General features: G+C 57.2%; 1 protein-coding gene across 1 annotated transcript in view; it reads right to left on the bottom strand.

Annotated features, from left to right (window-relative positions):
• Window positions 1–18,975, bottom strand: part of RET (ret proto-oncogene) — a 54,917-nt gene that overhangs the window by 8,301 nt on the left and 27,641 nt on the right. Inside the window, exons 4-15 of the mRNA XM_086382571.1 lie at window positions 17,445–17,686; window positions 15,966–16,161; window positions 14,434–14,633; window positions 11,758–12,016; window positions 10,915–11,040; window positions 9,304–9,414; window positions 8,386–8,508; window positions 7,184–7,440; window positions 4,563–4,710; window positions 3,060–3,167; window positions 1,651–1,865; window positions 1,446–1,568 (exon numbers count right to left, since the gene is read on the bottom strand). Of these exons, the coding sequence (XP_086238697.1) occupies window positions 1,446–1,568; window positions 1,651–1,865; window positions 3,060–3,167; window positions 4,563–4,710; window positions 7,184–7,440; window positions 8,386–8,508; window positions 9,304–9,414; window positions 10,915–11,040; window positions 11,758–12,016; window positions 14,434–14,633; window positions 15,966–16,161; window positions 17,445–17,686 (2,108 nt within the window). The remainder of the gene's footprint in view (window positions 1–1,445; window positions 1,569–1,650; window positions 1,866–3,059; window positions 3,168–4,562; window positions 4,711–7,183; window positions 7,441–8,385; window positions 8,509–9,303; window positions 9,415–10,914; window positions 11,041–11,757; window positions 12,017–14,433; window positions 14,634–15,965; window positions 16,162–17,444; window positions 17,687–18,975) is intronic.

Genomic DNA, 18,975 nt, shown 5'->3' on the forward strand with positions numbered 1-18,975 from the left:
GCTCAGTGGTAAAGAATCCACCTGCAGTGCAGGAGATGCGGGTTTGATCTGTGGGTCAGGAAAATCCCCTGGAGGAGGAAATGGCATCCCACTCCAGTATTCTTGCCTGGAGAATTTCATGGACAGAGGATCCTGCTGGGCTACAGTCCATGGGTTGCAAAGAGTTGGACATGACTGATTGATTAAACAACAACAAATAGGTCAGCCTCAAGGCACAAATCAATTTTAAAAAAGGCATTTTCTTTGGATTTTAATGCATTTATTATAATTCCTTTTTTAAAAAAGTACTATTTAGGATTCATACCCTACATGAAATGTGACTGCTTCGAGGGTGTGTGTTTCTAACAATGCCACCCGCAGGCTGTACTCTCAGGGGCCGAGTTTGGGCACCTTGTGCTTCCTTGCTGGGTGACACAGGGCCTTCCCGAGGACCAGTGCATCAACAGGAAGTTCCATCCACCCCTCTCCATGGGGTACAGAGCACCCCTCTCCACTTCCCCTTCAGCACTTCTAAGACGTGCTATCACAACGGAAACCCAACAAGAAATCAAACGTCATCCTCACAGCCCCGGGACCACCTGGGCTTCTCTTGTCCCTCAGAACAAAGCTGAAGTGTATGTCGTGGCTTTCTGTGTTTTTCTTTTTGAGCAGCATCTGTTCTGAATGCCAGCTTAGCTGTGTGTTTTGAGGGGGCCTGTGATCTACCCTGTCTAGTCTGTCACAGGGAAGCTACTGGAGAGGGGTTGAGAAAATAACAGCATCAAGACAGTCAAGACCAATGTCACAGGGAAGGGGACCACACCAGGGAACCAGGTTTTCCAAGAAGGGGCCCGAACCACCTGTTTCAGTGACTTGGAAAAAAGCTTCCCAAATCTCTACCCTGCGACTCCGGACTTTGTCTCCAGGACCCTCTTGATTGCCTTCCAAACTCGCTTAGTCAGCGCTTCCTAGGCCCTTGGACCAGGAGCATACCCTGCTGTAAAGTGGTTCATCCCCTTCTGTGAAGAATGACTAGCAAGCTTGGGTTTAATTCATTTTTTTTCCCCAAGCGAAGGACTAAAGTTACACAGAGTAAAACAGTGACCTTCACTCTGCAGCAGTGAGAGGAACAACTGCAGACAAGAAGACTGTTATTTCTGCAGTGGTAGGTGACCTTTAGAAGTGATAGTGATGAAAAGCAAGAGAAGCTGCAGGAACCCCGCTCCCCAGCAGGCAGCTCCGAAACAGCACGTGTGGCTGTGAGGAAGAGAAGGAACAGGCTCAGGACTGAGTCCTGCTCTGGGTCTCTGGAGACCCAGGACTAGGGAAGAGTTAGGGGATGTGGACTGGAAGTTTACACTCTAAAAACCTGCTTTATCTTCTTCAGATTAAAATCTGTCCCCACCCTGTGGGCACCCTGACCACTGCCCTCTGCCCTCAGGCCAACACACCCCAGGACCTGGTACCTTGCTCCTCTTCACATAGGAATCCTCTTCATAAACATCTCGGGACAGACCAAAATCTGAGATCTTCATCCTGCGGCCCTCAGCTACCAGGACGTTTCTGGCTGCCAAGTCCCGATGGACAAGCTGTGGGGAAGACAACAGCAGGGACCCCTGAAACCCGGGCCCATCACCGGCAGACGGGGCGCAGGGCTGGGGTGGCACGCACCTTCATCTCAGCCAGGTACTGCATCCCTCGTGAGATCTGCCAGGCAAAGGAGATGAGGTCGCCCATGGTCAGGGCCCGCTCCTCCGGGTTGTCCAGGTAACTGGAATTGCGGCTGCCCCCGCTGCCCACGTAGCCAGGCCCCGCCTTGCGGCTCTCTCGGAGGAAGCCCCGCAGGGAGCCGTACTTGGCATACTCCACGATGAGGAGCAGTGGCCCTGGGGGCAGAGTGGTAGGTACGTGGGCTGGCTGCCTAGGTGGCCCTGGGCAGGCAGAAGTTGGGCCAGCATGGGGCAGTCACTTCCGGCAGCCTGAGGACTCAAGCCCCAGCTCACTCTCACATCACTCTGCTCTCCACCTTGCAGCGCTATGTTGCTTCAGCCGTGTCTGACTCTTTGTGACCCTGCAGACTATAGCCCGCCAGGTTCCTCGTCCGTGGGATTTTCCAGGCAAGAATAATGGAGTGGGTTGCCACGTCCCCCTCCAAGGGATCTTCCCAACCCAGGGATTGAACCCACGTCTTTAACGTCTCCTGCATTGGCAAGCAGGTTCTTTATTACTAGTGCCACTTGGGAAGCTCCTCTATCTTGCAGGGGCTTTGGATTCCAAAGCCAGCTGCCTGGACGGTTGACCACAATCTCTTTCCTGGGTGCCCAGGGCAAGCAGTCACTGCATTTGGAGCTGCCCTGGGAGATAACCGCTGCTGCACAGATGTCAGGCCTTTCTGTACCCCTGGTCTTGCCATACTATTACCTGGGGACGGCTGATGGAGGAAGAGGTTCTGGACTGCCCGTGGCCACCCTCTCCCTGCCCTGCCTGCTCTTGGGCCGCAGTCCTGCCCGAGGCCCGGCCCTGAGTGCTATTGGTGCTGACCGGTGTCCCTGCTGCTCTCTCCCTGTCGGCCTCCCGTCTCCCTCACACCCCACACACATGTGCACACACACACAAAGTGAGAGGCCCCCAGGGTGGCAAAGCAGTTTTGGAAGACCAGTAGAGCAAGATGCTCTTATGTGAAAAATGGTGATGCTGCCTTTGCCACCCCAAGCTGGGGTGGGGCTGAAATCACCTGGAGGTTATGGCATATCTAGTTCCCAGTAGGTGCCCAGGAGACACTGCTCGTCTCTGGACTTCCCTGTCTTAGGCGCTTGGCCTGGGGCAGGGTGCTGACAACCAGGATGTTGCCAGAGACCTCACGGCAGCCCTGGAAGGCCCAGGGAATGCTCCTGTGGCTCCCCTCATGGTCCACTGACACACAAGTTCCAGGCAAGGGCCAGAGTCAGAGACCGTGCTTCCGGGAAGAGAGAGGACAGGGGCCAGAGAAGAAAAGGATGGGGAAGAGGGAGAATGCAGAATGCAGCGGCCCAGAGCCCCTGGCCTGTGCCCGGCAGCTGCTAGGCCCTGGCCGCTCTTACCGTCCTGGCTGCAGGCCCCGTACAGCTTGATGACTTGCGGGTGGTTGACCTGCTTCAGGAGGTTGAACTCTGATAGCAGGTCCCGCAGCTCGCTTGGGGAGGCATTCTCTGAAACGCACAGAAACAAAGCGGGTCGCAAAGCCCCTGCTACCACCTTGCTGGGTCACAGACGCACACGAGGGGTCTATACAGATTCGTCTCCTTCCCAGACATCCTACCCAGGTTCAGACTGAGGCCTGCCAGGACTTCACTGCTTGGGGCTACTCTCAGCCCATGGAGGGTCAACAGGGGCCTCCAGTGCCTCCAGGGAGTAAGAACTGGAGGAGCGCACTTTCATGTGAGCAGATCTTTCCATGGAAAGCCTTCTGGGCTGGGCTATGCACGCAAATGGCATTATTTCCCTGCAATCACCATCTCTCAACGACAGTGGTGCACAAAGACACCCCTCCATTAACCCTTCTGGGGAGGTAAAGGGACTCCCTGGTGTCCCCAAACACCTGCTGACCAAGCACTTGGCAATGGGGGTGTGAGGCCCTGGAGAAAGGTGAAGGCCATGAGACTTCACGGAAGTCCTCTCGCCACACTGAGCATGTGAGTCCCAAGGGCAGACAGAGTTGTGCTCAGGAGCTTGGGTGTGGAGGTCTCCTGGCCAAACCATTCTCCTGGGTTATGGCCCCACATCCCACTGCCCAGCTGTGCCACCACCTCTGGCTGTAGACTTGTCTGGAAATAAGAACACAGCTGGGAGATGGGGCATTTGGACCACACGTAGGTGACCCAGGGCCAGTCTCACTGTGCCCTCTTAGGGCCTGGGGTCTCATAGGCAAGGGGTGACCCCAGTCTGAGGGCCTGGGTAAGTACACAGAAGTACCCGGCACTGCATGGCTCCCCAACTGCTGAAGATCAGTGTGCCCAAAGTGTGCCCACCACATGGCCGCTGGGCCCAGTTGGTCCAGCTGAGCCAGAGCTGGGCCATGGCAGAGGACCGGCTACCCAGTCCCTGCCGAGAAGCAGCAGTGAAGACACCCAGCTTGTGCCAAGACTGGAGCAGTGCTTGCCCGCTAAGGGCCAGTGGGGGACTGGGCAAGGCAGGGCCCCGGGGGGCAGGGGCCAGTCCTTACAGGTGGTCTGTTCACCAGGACTTCAGTGGACGCTTGGCGAAAGGAATAAATGCGGCAGACTGGGGTGGGGAGAGCTGTCAGTTTTGAACTAAAGGGCTTTTCAACTCCGATCTTTACCCAACAGAAGCAGCATGGCTCTGGAAGCTTTCAAGGGAGGAATGCCTTACCCCGCTTCGCCAGGGACCACACCAGCCCACATCATCCGTGGTGGGGGGTCCCTAGACTGCAGCCGCTCAAGAAGAGCAGGGGTGGGGGATTGGTTCTTCAGGAGGCAGCAGGCTGACTGCCAGAGTCCTGGCTGTCACTAGGGCTTCATCCACTCGCTGGGGCCCCCGAAGGTGTGACTGGCAGAGCCCCCTCTGTGTACTGCCCAGTCAGGTACCTTTCAGCATCTTCACAGCCACAGTCGTGTACCCCGCTTTGCCTTTCAGCCGGAAGGCTGTGGCCTTGACCACTTTTCCAAATTCGCCTTCTCCCAGAGTTTTTCCAAGCACCAAGTTCTTCCGAGGGAATTCCCACTTGGGATCCTCCTACATTGGGTGTGAAGGAAGAAGAGAGAGAAGAGAGATGGTGAAGGTAAGAGGAAAGGAAGAAGGCAAGAGCCGGCAGACAAGCTCCAGTGTGCAGATGACCGACTGTCACCTGAAGTGACAGGTGACAGTCACCATGTCCAAGGGCAAGACCCCACAGTCAAGCCCTGAGGTGCCATGACAAGATGCGTCCCCCCGACAGGAAGGCAGGTGTTGCCACAGACCGGCTGGACTCCGTATGCTCATACCCTCACTGGCCTCCATCTACTGTAGATGCCCTGGGCCACCCCAGGCCCAGGGCCTGGTATCTCCAGTGAGGGACTCAGGGTTTACTCAGCACCCAGTGCTCACAGGGGAGCACAGCCTCTTCCCCAGGAGTCAGGCCCAAGCCTCATGGCGCCTCCTCTGCTTTGGACATCAGGCATTGACAGCGGCCCAGGCTCCAGGACTTCAAAGAGAACTCGAGCGGCACCTGTGGCCCCAGATGCCTACCAGCCCTGGACTCCCAGCTACAGGTGGGAGTGTCAAGGACACCTTTCTGGTGTGGCAGCCTCTAGAAAGTTACCACTGTGCCCCTCAGAAACCTCCCCCCCACCCCTCCCTGCCAACATGTGGAAGGGTCTGGTCCCCCCACAGCCCAGCCACTGCCCAGAACTTGCACACACCAGCCTTCCCAACACGCCACGCCCACTGAAGACCCCTCTGGGGTGGGGCCTTCCCAGACCCTGAGGCTGGCTCGAAGACCTGAACTCTGGGGATGCTGAAGCCTGTCTGGAACCTGCCCTCCTGTCAGCCCTGGGTGCCCAGGTCCCCAAGTCTCGCTGCAGCTGGGTGTGGGCGTGGCTCCAGGGGCTGCTTATGATGTGCCTGCCAGGCTCGCCTAACCCACAGACACACCACCACTGGGGACCCACTGCCCTCCAGAGACCAGAGCCCTGTGTTCTTACGTCTGGGAGCAGAGGCAGCCTCCTCTCAGCACCACGGCCAGGGGCGCCTTCCAGCCAGCTCCTCAGGCGTCCTGGTGTCTCAGCTTCCCCAAGAACCCATTTTGTTTGTTCTTTAAGTTGCAAAAGAGTCAGTCGTGTCTGACTCCCAGGGACTGTAGCCCATGAGGCTCCTCTGTCCATGAGATTCTCCAGGCAAGAATACTGGAGTGGGTTCCCATTTCCTCCTCCACCAAGAACCCATAGTCAGGCTCAAAGGTGACAACACAGTCACCACCGCCCTGGTGTCCACACTGCACTGGATAACAGCTGACTGCACGCAGAGACTGGGCTAAGAGGGGATATCACGGATTTGTCTCTCTTTAAAAGTGCTAAAAACGCAAAGTGTCCTCCCCACTTTATGTAAAACACAACTAAGGCCAAAGGGTCGAGTAATGTGTCTAAGACCTCAGAGCTCGTCAGTGTGGCCCCTGGGCCTCAGGCCCAGCTCTGGCTTCTCTGCACTCTGGGCTGGAAGCCAAAAATGGTCCGTGGCCCCCCGACAGAAGAACCACTCTCATTGTGCATCTCAGCACAAACCGCCAGGGTATATAAGGGAATCAAATGGCTCGTCCCTGGGCCACGAGGGCCATCCCCAGATGTGGTGGCCTCAGGGGCCTCCCTCCTGACTTTGCTGGTTCCAATCACTCAGCAGCCCCCAGTCCCCGTAGCATTTCAGTCTCCTTAGCAAGCACACTGGAGGGCAGACAGGCAGAGGAGCGGCCTGGTCGGGCAGGAAGTGGTGTCTGAGGCTCCTGCACTGACCATAGGCCAAGACCATGCCCTGGAGGAGGAGGCTTGGGCTGACTCTCCCCACTTGGCAGGTCAGTCACTGAGTCCTGGGGCCAGGCTCCCCCGCAGATGCCTGAGAGGCCTCTCAGCGCCCCCACTCTCCAAGCCACAGACAGACTCCCCTCCCGGCTGCTGCCGCCATGGCCAAGCCCCCCACCTGCCAGTCTCTCTCGCCTGGGTGGGGACAGTGTTTCATCACGGGGCTCCTACCCAACAGGCTCCCCACCAGAGCGACCTGTGGAAATGAAGGCAGAACAGTGGCCTCCAGCCCTAGGGCGGTCCTACCCTCTGATAATAAAACTCACACTCCTTCTCAGGGCCTCCCCCCAGACTTCGTCCTCTAGCACTTGGGGCCTCCGCAGGAGCGATCTCAGGAGGGTACAGAGTGGCCTGCCCTTTTCTTGGAGCCTAACAGCCCAGATCTCACTCATTTAAATCAGCACGCATCCTTCTCCACCCTGCTTCACACTCTCTGCCCCACCCCTGCCTTCTGCCCTCCCTGAAAGGCAGCTCGGTGGAGGTAAAGGACGGCTGGAAGCTCACAGGGTCCTCCTAGCGGGCAAGGGTGCAATAGCCCCGGGGGCCCTGCACCCTCTGTCCCCGCCATCCCTTCCCCAGCTGCCCTGGACCAGAGGATACCCACAGGGCTCCCTGGAAGGGCTGCCTCCCTGGCCCTGCTGCCACCTGGAGAACCTCACCGGGATCTTGAAGGTGTCCACCGAGACCTGGTTCTCCATGGAGTCCAGAGAGGGCCGGCGGGCGCCAGACGAGGAGTAGCTGACCGGGAAGGCTTGGGCGGGCCGGCGGAAGGTCATCTCGGCCGAGGCAATGGGCGGCTTGTGGGCGTTCTTGTGGTAGCGGTGGATGCAGAAGGTGGACAGCAGCACAGACACGATGAAGGAGAAGAGCACGGCCGCCGTGATCACTGTGCGGCACAGCTCATCACACAGGGAGTCTGCGGGCAGGCGGGGGCCGTGAGAGAAGACACCCCGGGAGAGGGACCCCCAACTCCCAACCGAGCCACGCCTGTGACAGCCAGGAAGTGGCTGCTGTGACTGACTGTGAGCTGCCTGCCAACCCTCCGGACCCATGGCAGGTACTGTTCGTATGTTTTTGCTACAGGAGACTGTTATTGCCCTTTTCTGGAAGGAATGAGCACTCATAAGCAGCCTGCCTGAGGTCACACACCAGAGGTTGTGCACCCCTGCACCCCACCACCCCCGACCCTGGAATGCTGCACTGAAGCCAGAGGTCCAGGGGCTTTGAGGGTGGGAGGAGAAGCTCTTCTCCTGCGCTCCTAATATCGTCTGTATTTTCTTTATGTTCGATATATACTGGAGAGGAAAGACAAGTAGCCCAGGATCTGGGCTGTGCAATGACCACTCAAATGCCAGAAAAGCTCCCCATGTGTTCAGTGGGGCCCCCCTGTTCTAGAAGAAGCACCTGGAAGCTGCTGGGAGGGGGGACCCAGCTGGCCAATGCCACAGGCCCAGAAAAGGCTTTACACAGGGACAGTCTGAGGAGATGCTGAGTTATTTGGTGGAAGAACTAATTTTTCAGTCCAATCTTTATTATAGAACTTGAGGCCAGGGAATTCTTTGGTGGTCCAGCGGTTAGTACAGGGAGCTTTCACTGCCGTGGCCAAGATTCAATCCTTGGTTGGGGAACTAAGATCCTACAAGCCTTGCAAAAAAAAAAAAAAGGAACTTCAAGCCACAAGGCGGTCTTAGTAGCCCTGAGCCAGCTCCTTGTCTGCACACATGGGGGAACCAAGACCCCAGGGAAGGAGAAGTTCTCCTAGGTATCTCTTCCTTCCTGCAATCTTCTCCCTCGCTCCCTGGAGGCTCAGGGAGGCACGGGGATCCCAGCCAGCTGTGCCATCCCCCTCCCCCCAACGCACCCTGGCTGTCCTCTGGCTCGCAGAAGCACTTCTTCTCCTCAGGGAAGCAGTTGCAGATACCGAAGCCAGCTTTAATCCCCCGGCGCTCCCCAGGCTCGTGCCCACCAATGATGCTGCCGCCCCCTGAGGACAGACATCACCCACTCAGCAGCCCACTCTCAGCCTCCAGGGGGACCTGGCCAGCCAGGACCACCAGACAGGGTCATGAGAGGCCCCTTCCCACCTGATGTCAGCACTCTCAGGCCCAGGAAGCACAGTGAGCTCAGAAGTCTGGGTCACCCTGGGCAGGAGCCTCAGCATGCATGCATGTGTGCTAAGTTGCTTCAGTCATGTCAACTCTTTGCAACACTATGGACCGTAGCCCACCAAGCTCCTCTGTCCATGAGATTCTCCAGGCAGAAATACTGGAGTGGGTCACCAGGCCCTTCTTCAGGGGATCTTACCGATCCAGGGATCAAACCCGCGCATCTCCTGCATTGGCAGGTGGGTTTCTTTACCACTAGCGCCATCTGGGAAGCCCCAGTCGCAGCATGATGGGCCTCCAAACCAGCTCCCTGGCCGCATTGGGCGAGAGGAGGAACCTGCAGGCTGCCCTGGGCCCTGGCCAAGGTCCACACTTGGTTACTTTTCAGAAGCAGAAAAGGGGTAGTGGGGGCAGCTGGGAGTCAGCAAAACAAGGGACAGGGAGTCATGGACAGGAGTTGGCCAGGGAAACACTGGAGAATGTGGGTCAAGCCGGCAAGCTCTAGTTTTGGGGGAGGAGCGCCTTTATTCAAACAAAATGTTAGGAAAGGGTTCTGCACTCAAAACCCAGGAACTCGGCTGGTCTGGCCGAAGTGCAGGTGAGAGTCGTTACTCCCCACCCATCCAGGCTCCTGCTCGCTCAGGCTCATGGTGCAGACTCCTCAGGTTGCTTACGGAGGCAGTCCTGGGGGCAGATGTTGGGGTCTCTGCTCTCCACGGCGTCACAGTGGCCATCGGGGCAGGTCCTGATGCTGGGGGAGCAGGTGGAGAAGTTCCTGGTGATCCCTACAACACAGAGCGGGCAGGTATGACCACAAAGGAGCAGCTGCCCTGTTCGGACTGCAGGGCCAGGAGGGTCGCACCCCAGGGCCTTCCAGGTCAACCCTGTACCCCACCCCATCCCCTACAAGGAAAAGCAAACTGAGATCTGAGCAAAGAAGAACCACACACAGAGCCCCACTAGCGGGGCATGCCTGAGGTGCAGGGCAGCCAGGATGGTGAGGGCCGGAGGAGCCAGGCAGTCCCAGAGCTGTGCCAGGGAGACCAGACGAGGCTGGGACCCTCTCTAGGCCGCAGTGTGGGTGGAACCCTCTGATTGGCGGACCCAGCTGGCAGCCAGCCACTGTCCACACCCAAGCCTGCTCAGGTCCCTCCTATTTGGGTCCACGTCCCCTGGACTGGGACTTCCCGGGTACAGCCTCTCTGAAGACCATTTTGGATATTTTGAATTATTTTAAGGTTTGTGTTTTCATGAAGTAAAGCCAACTACAAATGACATGTCAACAGTGTAGCCTACCTTAATTCCTCCACTTCTTGGACGCACAGTAATATTACCAAGAGATCTTCGAAAAGGGTCTGTGAACTATGTGTCTAAAAGCATTGGGTGAATGGGGGGAAGAGTGGGGAGAAGGGATATTCAGGGAGTTTGGGATATACATGTACACATGCTATATTTAAAATAACCAAAAAGAACCTACTGTATGGCACATGGAACTCTGCTCAATATTCTAAAAAAAGCCTCAATGGAAAAAAAATTTGAAAAAGAATATATACATGTGTATGTATAACTGAATCACTGTGCTGTAGACTGGGAACTAACACAACCTTCTTCATGAACTATGCTCCAATATAACATAAAAAGTTCAAAAAAAGAAGGCATTGGGTGAATACAGTGGCTCAGATAGTAAAGAGTCTGCCTGCAATGCTGGAGACCTGGGTTCAATCTCTGTCTGGCTTGGGACGATCCCTGGAGAAGGAACTGGCTACCACTCCAGCATTCTTGTCAGAAGATTCCATGGACAGAGGAGCCTGGCGGGCTGTAGTCCACGGAGTCGCAAAGAGTCAGACACGAGTGAGCGACTAACACTTTAACTTTCACATTCACAACTGCATGTGTATCTATGTGTACATGGGTAGAGAAATGGATATACTCATATTAATTACCATCTGGTTTGGGCACCAATACAGAAATTCAGAATTTTAGAATAAAGTAAAAAAAAAACACACACATCTCAACTTTGGCCCCAACCTTCTCAAGTCTAGAGCAAGTTCAGGCTCAGGCGCCTGTGATGCCATCGGTGATAAACAGTTGGAAAGTTCCCTGCTCCCTGCGCTTGTGACCATCGTCTCTCGGCATCAGTAGCCACGGCAGGGACCGAGCACAGGGGAAGACTCGATGGGCAGGGGTGGGAGGTGTCGCAGAGGCTGGCAGGGCCCGCACGCACAGACCCCACTCCCACTCAGCCCTCATCACGCTCCCCACCGCCTGCTCTGCCCAGGGCCTACCTTTGCCGTCTCCCTGTCTCCACTCGCACCTGCCCGTCAGAGAGCCCAGGCCGCCGCATTCCTCACATTCGGGCCGCCTCTTGCTGACCGCGCAGGACAGGGGACAGCCAGGCTCCTCAGGCACGTCTAGGGGTGGCAGAAAGCAGTCACAGGGGGCCAGCCTGCCACGGGCACCCATGGGTGCAGGCAGCACTGGCTGAGCTGTCCCCACAAGTTGAGCCCAGAGGGGAGGCAGTCACTAAACTCTGGGGCTGCGGGGTAGTGAGGGGGCTGCTGGGGGAGGGGTGGCATCGCAGTCACACAGCGGGGCAGCTAGGGGGCTGAGTATGGAGTGGGGATGGGAGGTGGCCAGACTCAGCCAGGGACACACAGGACACCCGGTTAAACTTGAACTTCAGAGAACAGTGAATACCTGCTTTGCGTAAACACGGCCCTAACATCACAGGGACATAGGGGAGTTTGTCTTCTAACACATTGCAAAGGCTACATGAGACATACTCACACCACAAAAATTGCTTGTTGTTTACCTGAAACTCACACTCCACCCGAATCCTATATTGTACCTGGCAGCCCTAAAACGAGTGCACAGGTAGGACCTGCTGACAGACTCGATGGGCAGCAGGGGCCACCCACAACGCTGTCATTCTGAACGAAACCGTGTCACACCTCTCCCCGTCATCCTTCTAGCGCAGCTGGGCGCTGTTTTCTCATCTTACAGAGAAGGAGGCTCAAGGAAGCCCACCAGTCAGTGATGGGGTACAGGACCGCACCCTTCTACAGGGACAGCCTGAGGCTCTGCCACACCCCGTCCACCCCGACCCTTCCCGCAGCCCGGGCACTCACATATCCCTTCCACGCTAACGAGCAGCGGGGCCTGGGCTTGCTGGCGGGTTGGTTTCTCGGCGGCCACCACCGTGTACTGGAGCTGGGCACACTCAGGCCGCTGCAGGGCCTCCATGTCATTCACGAACAGGGTCCCCGAGGTGTCCTCAGCCGAGGTGACCATCCCCAGGGCGCTGCAGTTGGCGCTGGAGGGCTGCAGCCTGTACTGCACTTGGATGCCACTGAACTCCTGGCAGTTTTCCACGCAGACTTTCCCGATCTAGGCATGGGATCAGGGAACCCTTGGCCGGGTGGCTGGACCACCTGGGACAGTGGCTGGAGGGGCTCCGTGCCAGCTTGAGTCCCAGGACAGTTTCCCACTCAGCCCAGAGATGGCGGCCCCCAATCTTCCCATCCTCCAGGCCCCTGGAGTCTTTAGACCCATCTGCCTGCCTGGCCTGGCCCTGCCCAGGCCATGACACCACCCTTCACTCCTGTTCCTGGGAGGCGGAGGTGGAAAGAACACAGGGTTCCAAGCTTTGGTTTAGGGACTGGCCCTCCAGGGAGGCGCTTGCCGGCTTGCCCGGCTCACCCCTCACTTGCTTCCTCATTCGAGCACAAAGGCAGCCTGGATGCCTCCCACACACCTCCCTCTCCTCTGGGCAGGCCCGTCGTGCTCTGGGGACCACTAGGGTCCATCCTTAGTGTCCTGTCCGGGTCACCTGCCTGGTCAGTCAGAGCACGGCACTTGGGCCACAGTTCACACAGCAGGGTTACTGTCCCACCCAGGACCCGCAGCCTCCTAAGACTTGGGCCGGAACCCCTGAGAGAGAAGGGATACTTCTCTAGGGATGCCTCATGGCCGCAGTGGTCACTGGGGCCTGGAACTCTCCTTTTCCCTCCCTCACCACCCAAGTTGGAGTTAGGGTTGCTGGGGCTTGAGATCAGAAGCTCTGACTAGTCAGGGCTGAGGGCTGGGGGACTGGAGGCAGGCAGAGGGCCCCCTGCCTGCAGCCACAGGCCCTTGCTCAGGCCCAGGGCAGAGCCAGGCTCCACCAAGCCCACTCCTGATACGACAACAAAACCACCTCCTGGGCTCCGAGCACTTCCTTGTACACAGCAGGTTCACTTCCACTTTCTCCTGTGATCCTCAAGATTGCCTGAAGTCACCACCTTCAATTTATAATCATGAATACTAAGCGGGGGCGGGGGGGGGGGGGTGGGGAGCTGGTGAGAGACTGCAGTGTGTGTAAGGCCGGGATGGGACTCAGGTCCCTGCACCCTCCTGAGTCCAGGCTCAGGGAAAGACTTAGTGGGCAGGGCTGGGGGGCATCGCAGAGGTTGGCAGGGCCTGCCCTCCCAGACGCCACTCCCACTCAGCCCTCATCACCCTCCCCACTGCCTGGCTCTGCCTGGCAATGCCTGTGCCCACCTCAGCCCCCCTGGACACCCCTCAGGCTCCTCTGCTTCATCACCTCTCACCACCCTTGCCCTCTGCCTCCAGGAAAGGCCTGGCAGGGGTGGCAAGTGGGGAGTCTGGCTGTGCCCAAGAGTGGGACTCTTCTTGTGCTGGGTCCTGAGTGGCTGCCAGGAGTGGAGAGGGCATGGGAACCAACCACAGAAACTGGCAGAGCCGCTGTCCTATGTAGGAGATGACCCTAAATGGGACATTCTAAAGGGGACATGGCCACAGCTATGCGATTAGGAGAATGCAGTATGTTAAGTCATATGCTTCCCGTAACTGCAAGTAAACTTTAAAAAGTGCTTCAGAGAAACATTCTAGACAGAACTGCACCAAAACGTTAAACACTGGCTGATATGAGGAAACGAAATCGCTCCTGTCTATCCTTTATACCCTTCTGACGAATTCTTACTACTTTTCCTTTTTTCCCCCTACTATTAATCACTATTTTCTGATGACAAATGCAAAATAAGCTCTAGCAAGCAGACTTGCAGGAAAGAAGTAGAAGCACTCCCTGTCTTTCCCTGCTGCTGCTGCTAAGTCGCTTCAGTCGTGTCCGACTCTGTGCGACCCCATAGACCGCAGCCCACCAGGCTCCCCAGTCCCTGTGATTCTCTAGGCAAGAACACTGGAGTGGGTTGCCATTTCCTTCTCCAGTGCATGAAAGTGAAAAGTGAAAGTGAAGTCGCTCAGTCGTGTCCGACTCTATCGACCCCATGGACTGCAGCCCACCAGGCTCCTCAGTTCATGGGATTTTCTAGGCAAGAGTACTGGAGTGGGGTGCCATTGCCTTTTCCGCTTTCCCTGCAGAGGTCTCCACTAATGCCTGTGTTTGCACACTTGGAAATTTCCGGCAACGAAGACTTGGTTTTGAACATATGGAGCCACCTGAGACCAATACTTCTGCAAAGTACTTTTTCCCACTTCATTCACCCTCAGGAACGTCTTTTCAAGTTGGCACAGATTTACCTGGCACTGCTCTTTCATTAGTAAAAACTGCAAAAATGCCAAGAAGGGAGAGGCCAAAGAGGGGCCCACAAAGCCCCCCAGCCCCTCTCACGACTGCTCCATTCTCCCACAGCCTTAGCCTCCCTGGCTCTGTGCCTGTTGCTCCCCAGGGACACTCTTTGTACTCAGGGAGGGGGTGTCCACATATGTCCCCCATGTGACCCCCATCCTGGGGGTCCCTGCTCCTCCATTCCCCTCCCTAGGTTGGCAAGAGGCCAGGGGCTCACCTGGGCGAATCGGTGGGCCCGCCTGCTCACGGAGAAGGAGTAGGCGCTGGGCAGGCGCAGGCTGACGGGCAGCACGGACACGTTGAAGTGGAGGAGGACGACACCCTCCCCTGGGCCCTGGAAGTCTGAGTCGTTGACCAGCACGGCCAGCTGCACAGCCCAGCTCTCCGAGATGGGGAGGCTCCGGTTGAGAACCAGCTCTGCAGGTGGAGACATGTGATGATGGGCAGGGGCCCTGCCGAGGGTGGAGACCACTGCCCCACGCTGCTGCACATCTCCCCTGCAAAGCATTCCCTGGACACATGGGCATATGTGTGTCAACAGGTACTTCTACCCACACAGTACACAAACAACAGACCTGGCAGGAGGCACTAAGGTTGAACTATTTTAAACATGAGTCACTGTGCTGAGCTGAGCCCAGAAGACCCTCCTCAGCTGGGAGGTAACCTCAGCGAGGTGTGTGTGTGTGTGCGCCTGTGTATAAGGAAGATGCATGTCGGGGGCAAGCACACACAGGTAAAGACCCACCACCACCACCATCACCACCATCACCACCTTCAAGATCCTAGGAAGACTGTCCTGGCCCCTGAGCACTTATTGCAACAGCACCAGCCTCCTGTGGACCCTCAGATTCCACAGGCCTCAAGCACCCGGGAGCTTCCACACTCCTAAGCAGCCACCATGTGCCAAGGCTAAGATCCCCATTTAGTGGAGCACAAAGGAGGCGAGGATCTCTGGGAGCACATGGCACAGAGTGAGTGTGCAGGGGCAAGGATGACATTTTCCCTCGCACAGAACAGAGGTCATCAGAGGCTTGGTGAGGAAGGAGAAGACGGGAAACAGGATCAGGCCAGGCAGAAAGGGGTACAGGCACCAGTGATCCTGGGCTCCCCAGAAGCAGGCCCCCAAACAAAGATGCAAGCACAAGGGGCATATTTGCAAGGTGATCCTACAAAATACAGGCAGGAGGGCAGGCGAGGGAGGCGGGGTTTGGCAACTGATGAGGACACCCCATCCTGCAGGTGAGCCCTGGGGGCACATGGTGCTTAGGCCTGAGGGTGGGCACGTTTCAGAAGCCAGACGGGATAGTCATCCCAGAACCCTCCAATTTGAGGGCACAGAGCTGCTACTGGACATCAATTCCTGTCAGCAGAGAGTTTCTGGTGGGGGGTCAAGGATCCCTGAGCACTTGGGCACCTAGGAGGTGGCACAGCTGGTGCCAGGGGCCAGAGGGAGATAGGTGTTGCAGTGAGCCCTGGTGTGGTCAGCACAGGGTAGTGTGGTTGGGTCCTGCCAGGGTCGGCCTCGGGCTTGAGGCAGTTCAGGGAGAAAGGACGGCCTGTAAACACCCACCAAGGTGGCCAAGGTGAGCCCAGCAGAGACAAAGGCTGGGAAGAGGGTTGGAAGGGGTGGCCACCTGGGCTGAGAGGGCCAGGATAGGTGTTTACGTGTGCAGGGTGCTGCCCTGCCCACGGAGAGCGGGCTGCCAGTTCCCCAGGGGGCCTCGTCAGGCCACACTGCTCCCCTCTTACTGTAGTCATGCACGGTTGCCCTCACAAAGCTGCCGTTGGCCTGGGCCAAGGTCTCATTGGGCGCGTGCTCCACTCGGAAGGTCCGGAGGGCCTTGGGGTCCCCAGAGAGCAGCGTGTTCGTGTACCGTCTCAGGAGCTCCCCGGAGGCTGGCACCACGTCTGCATCGAAGACACGTAACGTGGCTACCACTGTGCCCTGCAAAGAATACGGGGGCCAGTCAGGGCCCCGAAAGCCAGAGCCCATAGGAGGGCACGTGCCCCACAGGTCGATCACGTGTGTGCGGTCAGAGCTGGCTTCAGGGTCAGACTGACCAGGATTCGAGCTGCAAGGGGCCCCCAGCCAGTATGCTTGTCACCCTTCCTGGGCCACTGCACCTCACCTTTGCAACAGGTGCGATGGCATCTCCAGACTTCCCATGATTATTGGTTAGAACAGACGCCCTGGTGCTCTGTGGAAGACCTCATTCAGGTCCCCACAGTGCAGAGTGGTCACCCCCACTCTCCTTCGAGGAAGCTGGGCCCCGCACAGTGGATAAGTTAGCTCAGTGTCATGGAGTGACAGACGACAGAGCTGGGACCTAAGCACAGTGTCCACCAGTGTCTCTCCTAAAGCTTCTTCTGTACCCCAGGCTGGATGGGGTCATGAGGGGCTTTCTGAGTAAAGTCACAGGTCATCTCTGCTCTCACTACTGACCAGGCTCCACAGTGTCACCATGGAGTTGCCCTGCAAGGCTCATGAGACATTTCCCTACGCCATGTGCTTTCCTCCTGCCCATCCATCCACCAAACCTGCTCCCGGGGTGCCCAGAGAAGCAGGCAACCACTGCATATCCGACTCCGACCCTCCCCTTGCTCCCGCCAGCCTGCCGGCTGCAGGAGAGCCCAGGGCCCAGCAGGTGGTAGTCACGCTCCGCCTGCGCGGGCCAGAGGAAGACGGGACACGATGGGCGGGGCGGCGCAGGGACATCCCTGTCAGGTCCACTGGCCTGTCTTCCTCCACTCCGGGGTACCTTCCCTGAACTCACTGGCCCTCCCTTGAGGGGCCGACAGCCCGAAGAAGGGAAAGCCCTCCTGCAGATGTCCTCTCCGTCTCCTTGGGGCAGCGCGCCCCGCCTGTGCAGCAGCACAGTTGCGCCCCTCTGATGTGAGCCCTGCCGGATGACTCAGAGGCTGGGCACCCCTACCCCCAACCCCACCGGCACCCCAGCCCCTCCCCTCACCCTCCTCCCGGGGCAGGGATCAGCTCGGTGCCAGTGGGGCTGGTCCTCTCTCCTCCTCAGCTGTCCTGGAAACCAACAAAACCCCGACAGACAGACTGATGGACAAATGAAAGACGAATAACTAGAGTGGTCAGCCACATGACTGGATGGCTAGATGGACAGCTGAATAGACCAAGGAACAAATGACGAATGGAGGGACCCAGATGTCCAACAGAGAGACGACAGACACTAGACGAGCACCAGACAAACGCATAGGCACCTCCTTCCGCTTGAACTCCACCACGGCGCTGGCGCTGTCGACGCCCCCGAGGAAGGTGGGCGCAGAGTCGTCCTCGTCGTACACGGTCACGGGGAAGGGCACCATCACCTCCTCCTCGCGCGCGCCCACGCGAACCGTGCACGCGGCCACCAGCTCATACTTCTCCCGCTGCTCGCGGTCCAGGGCCCAGCGCGTGCTCACCTCCAGGCTGTCCGGATCGCAGCGGAAAGGCAGACTCTCACCTGAGCACCAAGCAGACCAGCAACCCCGGGATGACCCCGAGCTGCGGGGAGGGCGAGCTGCCTTCCTCAGGGGCCCACAGGAGAGGAGACAGAGCTGGGGTGCATGCTGGCCCTGCGCCGTGACCCCTGTTCAGCTCCACAGTGGAGCACAGCCTCCAAGCACAGTTTGCAGTGAAGACACTGCTCTGAGCATCACTGTGCCTGCAGCCTGCACCGGTGCTGATAGGGAAGAGAGGGAACCAGGAGGTCTGCCTCAGGTCCTCAACCTGATCACCTAGGAGAGGCACACCCCTTCACACACCCTGCCTGCCTCCTCTATGGCGAGGGCTGGCACCAGTCAGGCTGCAGCCCAGAGATCCAGCTCCTAGCGTTTGCTGGTTTTCGAAAAACTGTTAGGAATTTCCTTAACTATGGAAGCAAGACATGCTCATTTTAGAGAATGTGAGAAAAAAGCCACAATTCCACCACTTGAAAACCAACATGGGGGACATGTGGTGTGATTTCATGTTAACACACAAATATTTCTGACTGTCTGGTTTGGATCCCTGCCCTATACACCTGCAGGCTGCGTGGCCTGAGGCTGATGGTTCTTGTCTCTTTGTGCTTCAGTTTCCTCGCCAGAAGACGAAGTGAAGTGAAAGTTGCTCAGTCTTGTCTGACTCTTTGCGACCCCATGGACTATACAGTCCATGGAATTCTCCAGGCCAGAATATTGGAGTGGGTAGCCGTTCCCCTCTCCAGGCGGGGGGGTCTTTCCAACCCAGGGATCGAACCCAGGTCTCCTGCACTGCAGGCGGATTCTCTATCAGCTGAGCCACCAGGGAAGCCCCAGAAGATGAGATGCTGTGTGTATTCGTCACCAGACACTGCCAAAAGTTCAATGACTCACTGCAACGTGATGAGGGGAGGACCAGTAATAACAACATACTCTTCAACCCAAGCCTGTCCCGGAATTCGTCCTCCAGAAACGACCCAGAAAGGGGGAAAAGCTGAAGGCTTGAAGGTGAACAGTGACCACCCCATAGCCAACCTCAGGAGGGTTGTCAACTCCACTTGGTGGAAAAATCACATCAAAGCCCATATTACATGTGAATTACACGTTTCCCTCTATTGATTATGGTTACAAAAACAGCTTTTATTTTTCTTTTAAGTGAAAAAGGCAGCACACTAAAGCATAAGCTTTGGGGACAATTTTGTACAAAGACATCCATCCTTGTTGCAGGATAAATGAAAGGATGCTGGGAATGTGAGTGACTACTTTCCTTACACTACTGAGGTTTCGTCTAACA

The sequence above is a fragment of the Bos grunniens genome, chromosome 28 (assembly GCF_055505025.1).
Source record: "Bos grunniens cultivar Pamir isolate PY7600 chromosome 28, Bosgru_T2T1.0, whole genome shotgun sequence".
Classification (NCBI taxonomy): Eukaryota; Metazoa; Chordata; class Mammalia; order Artiodactyla; family Bovidae; genus Bos; species Bos grunniens.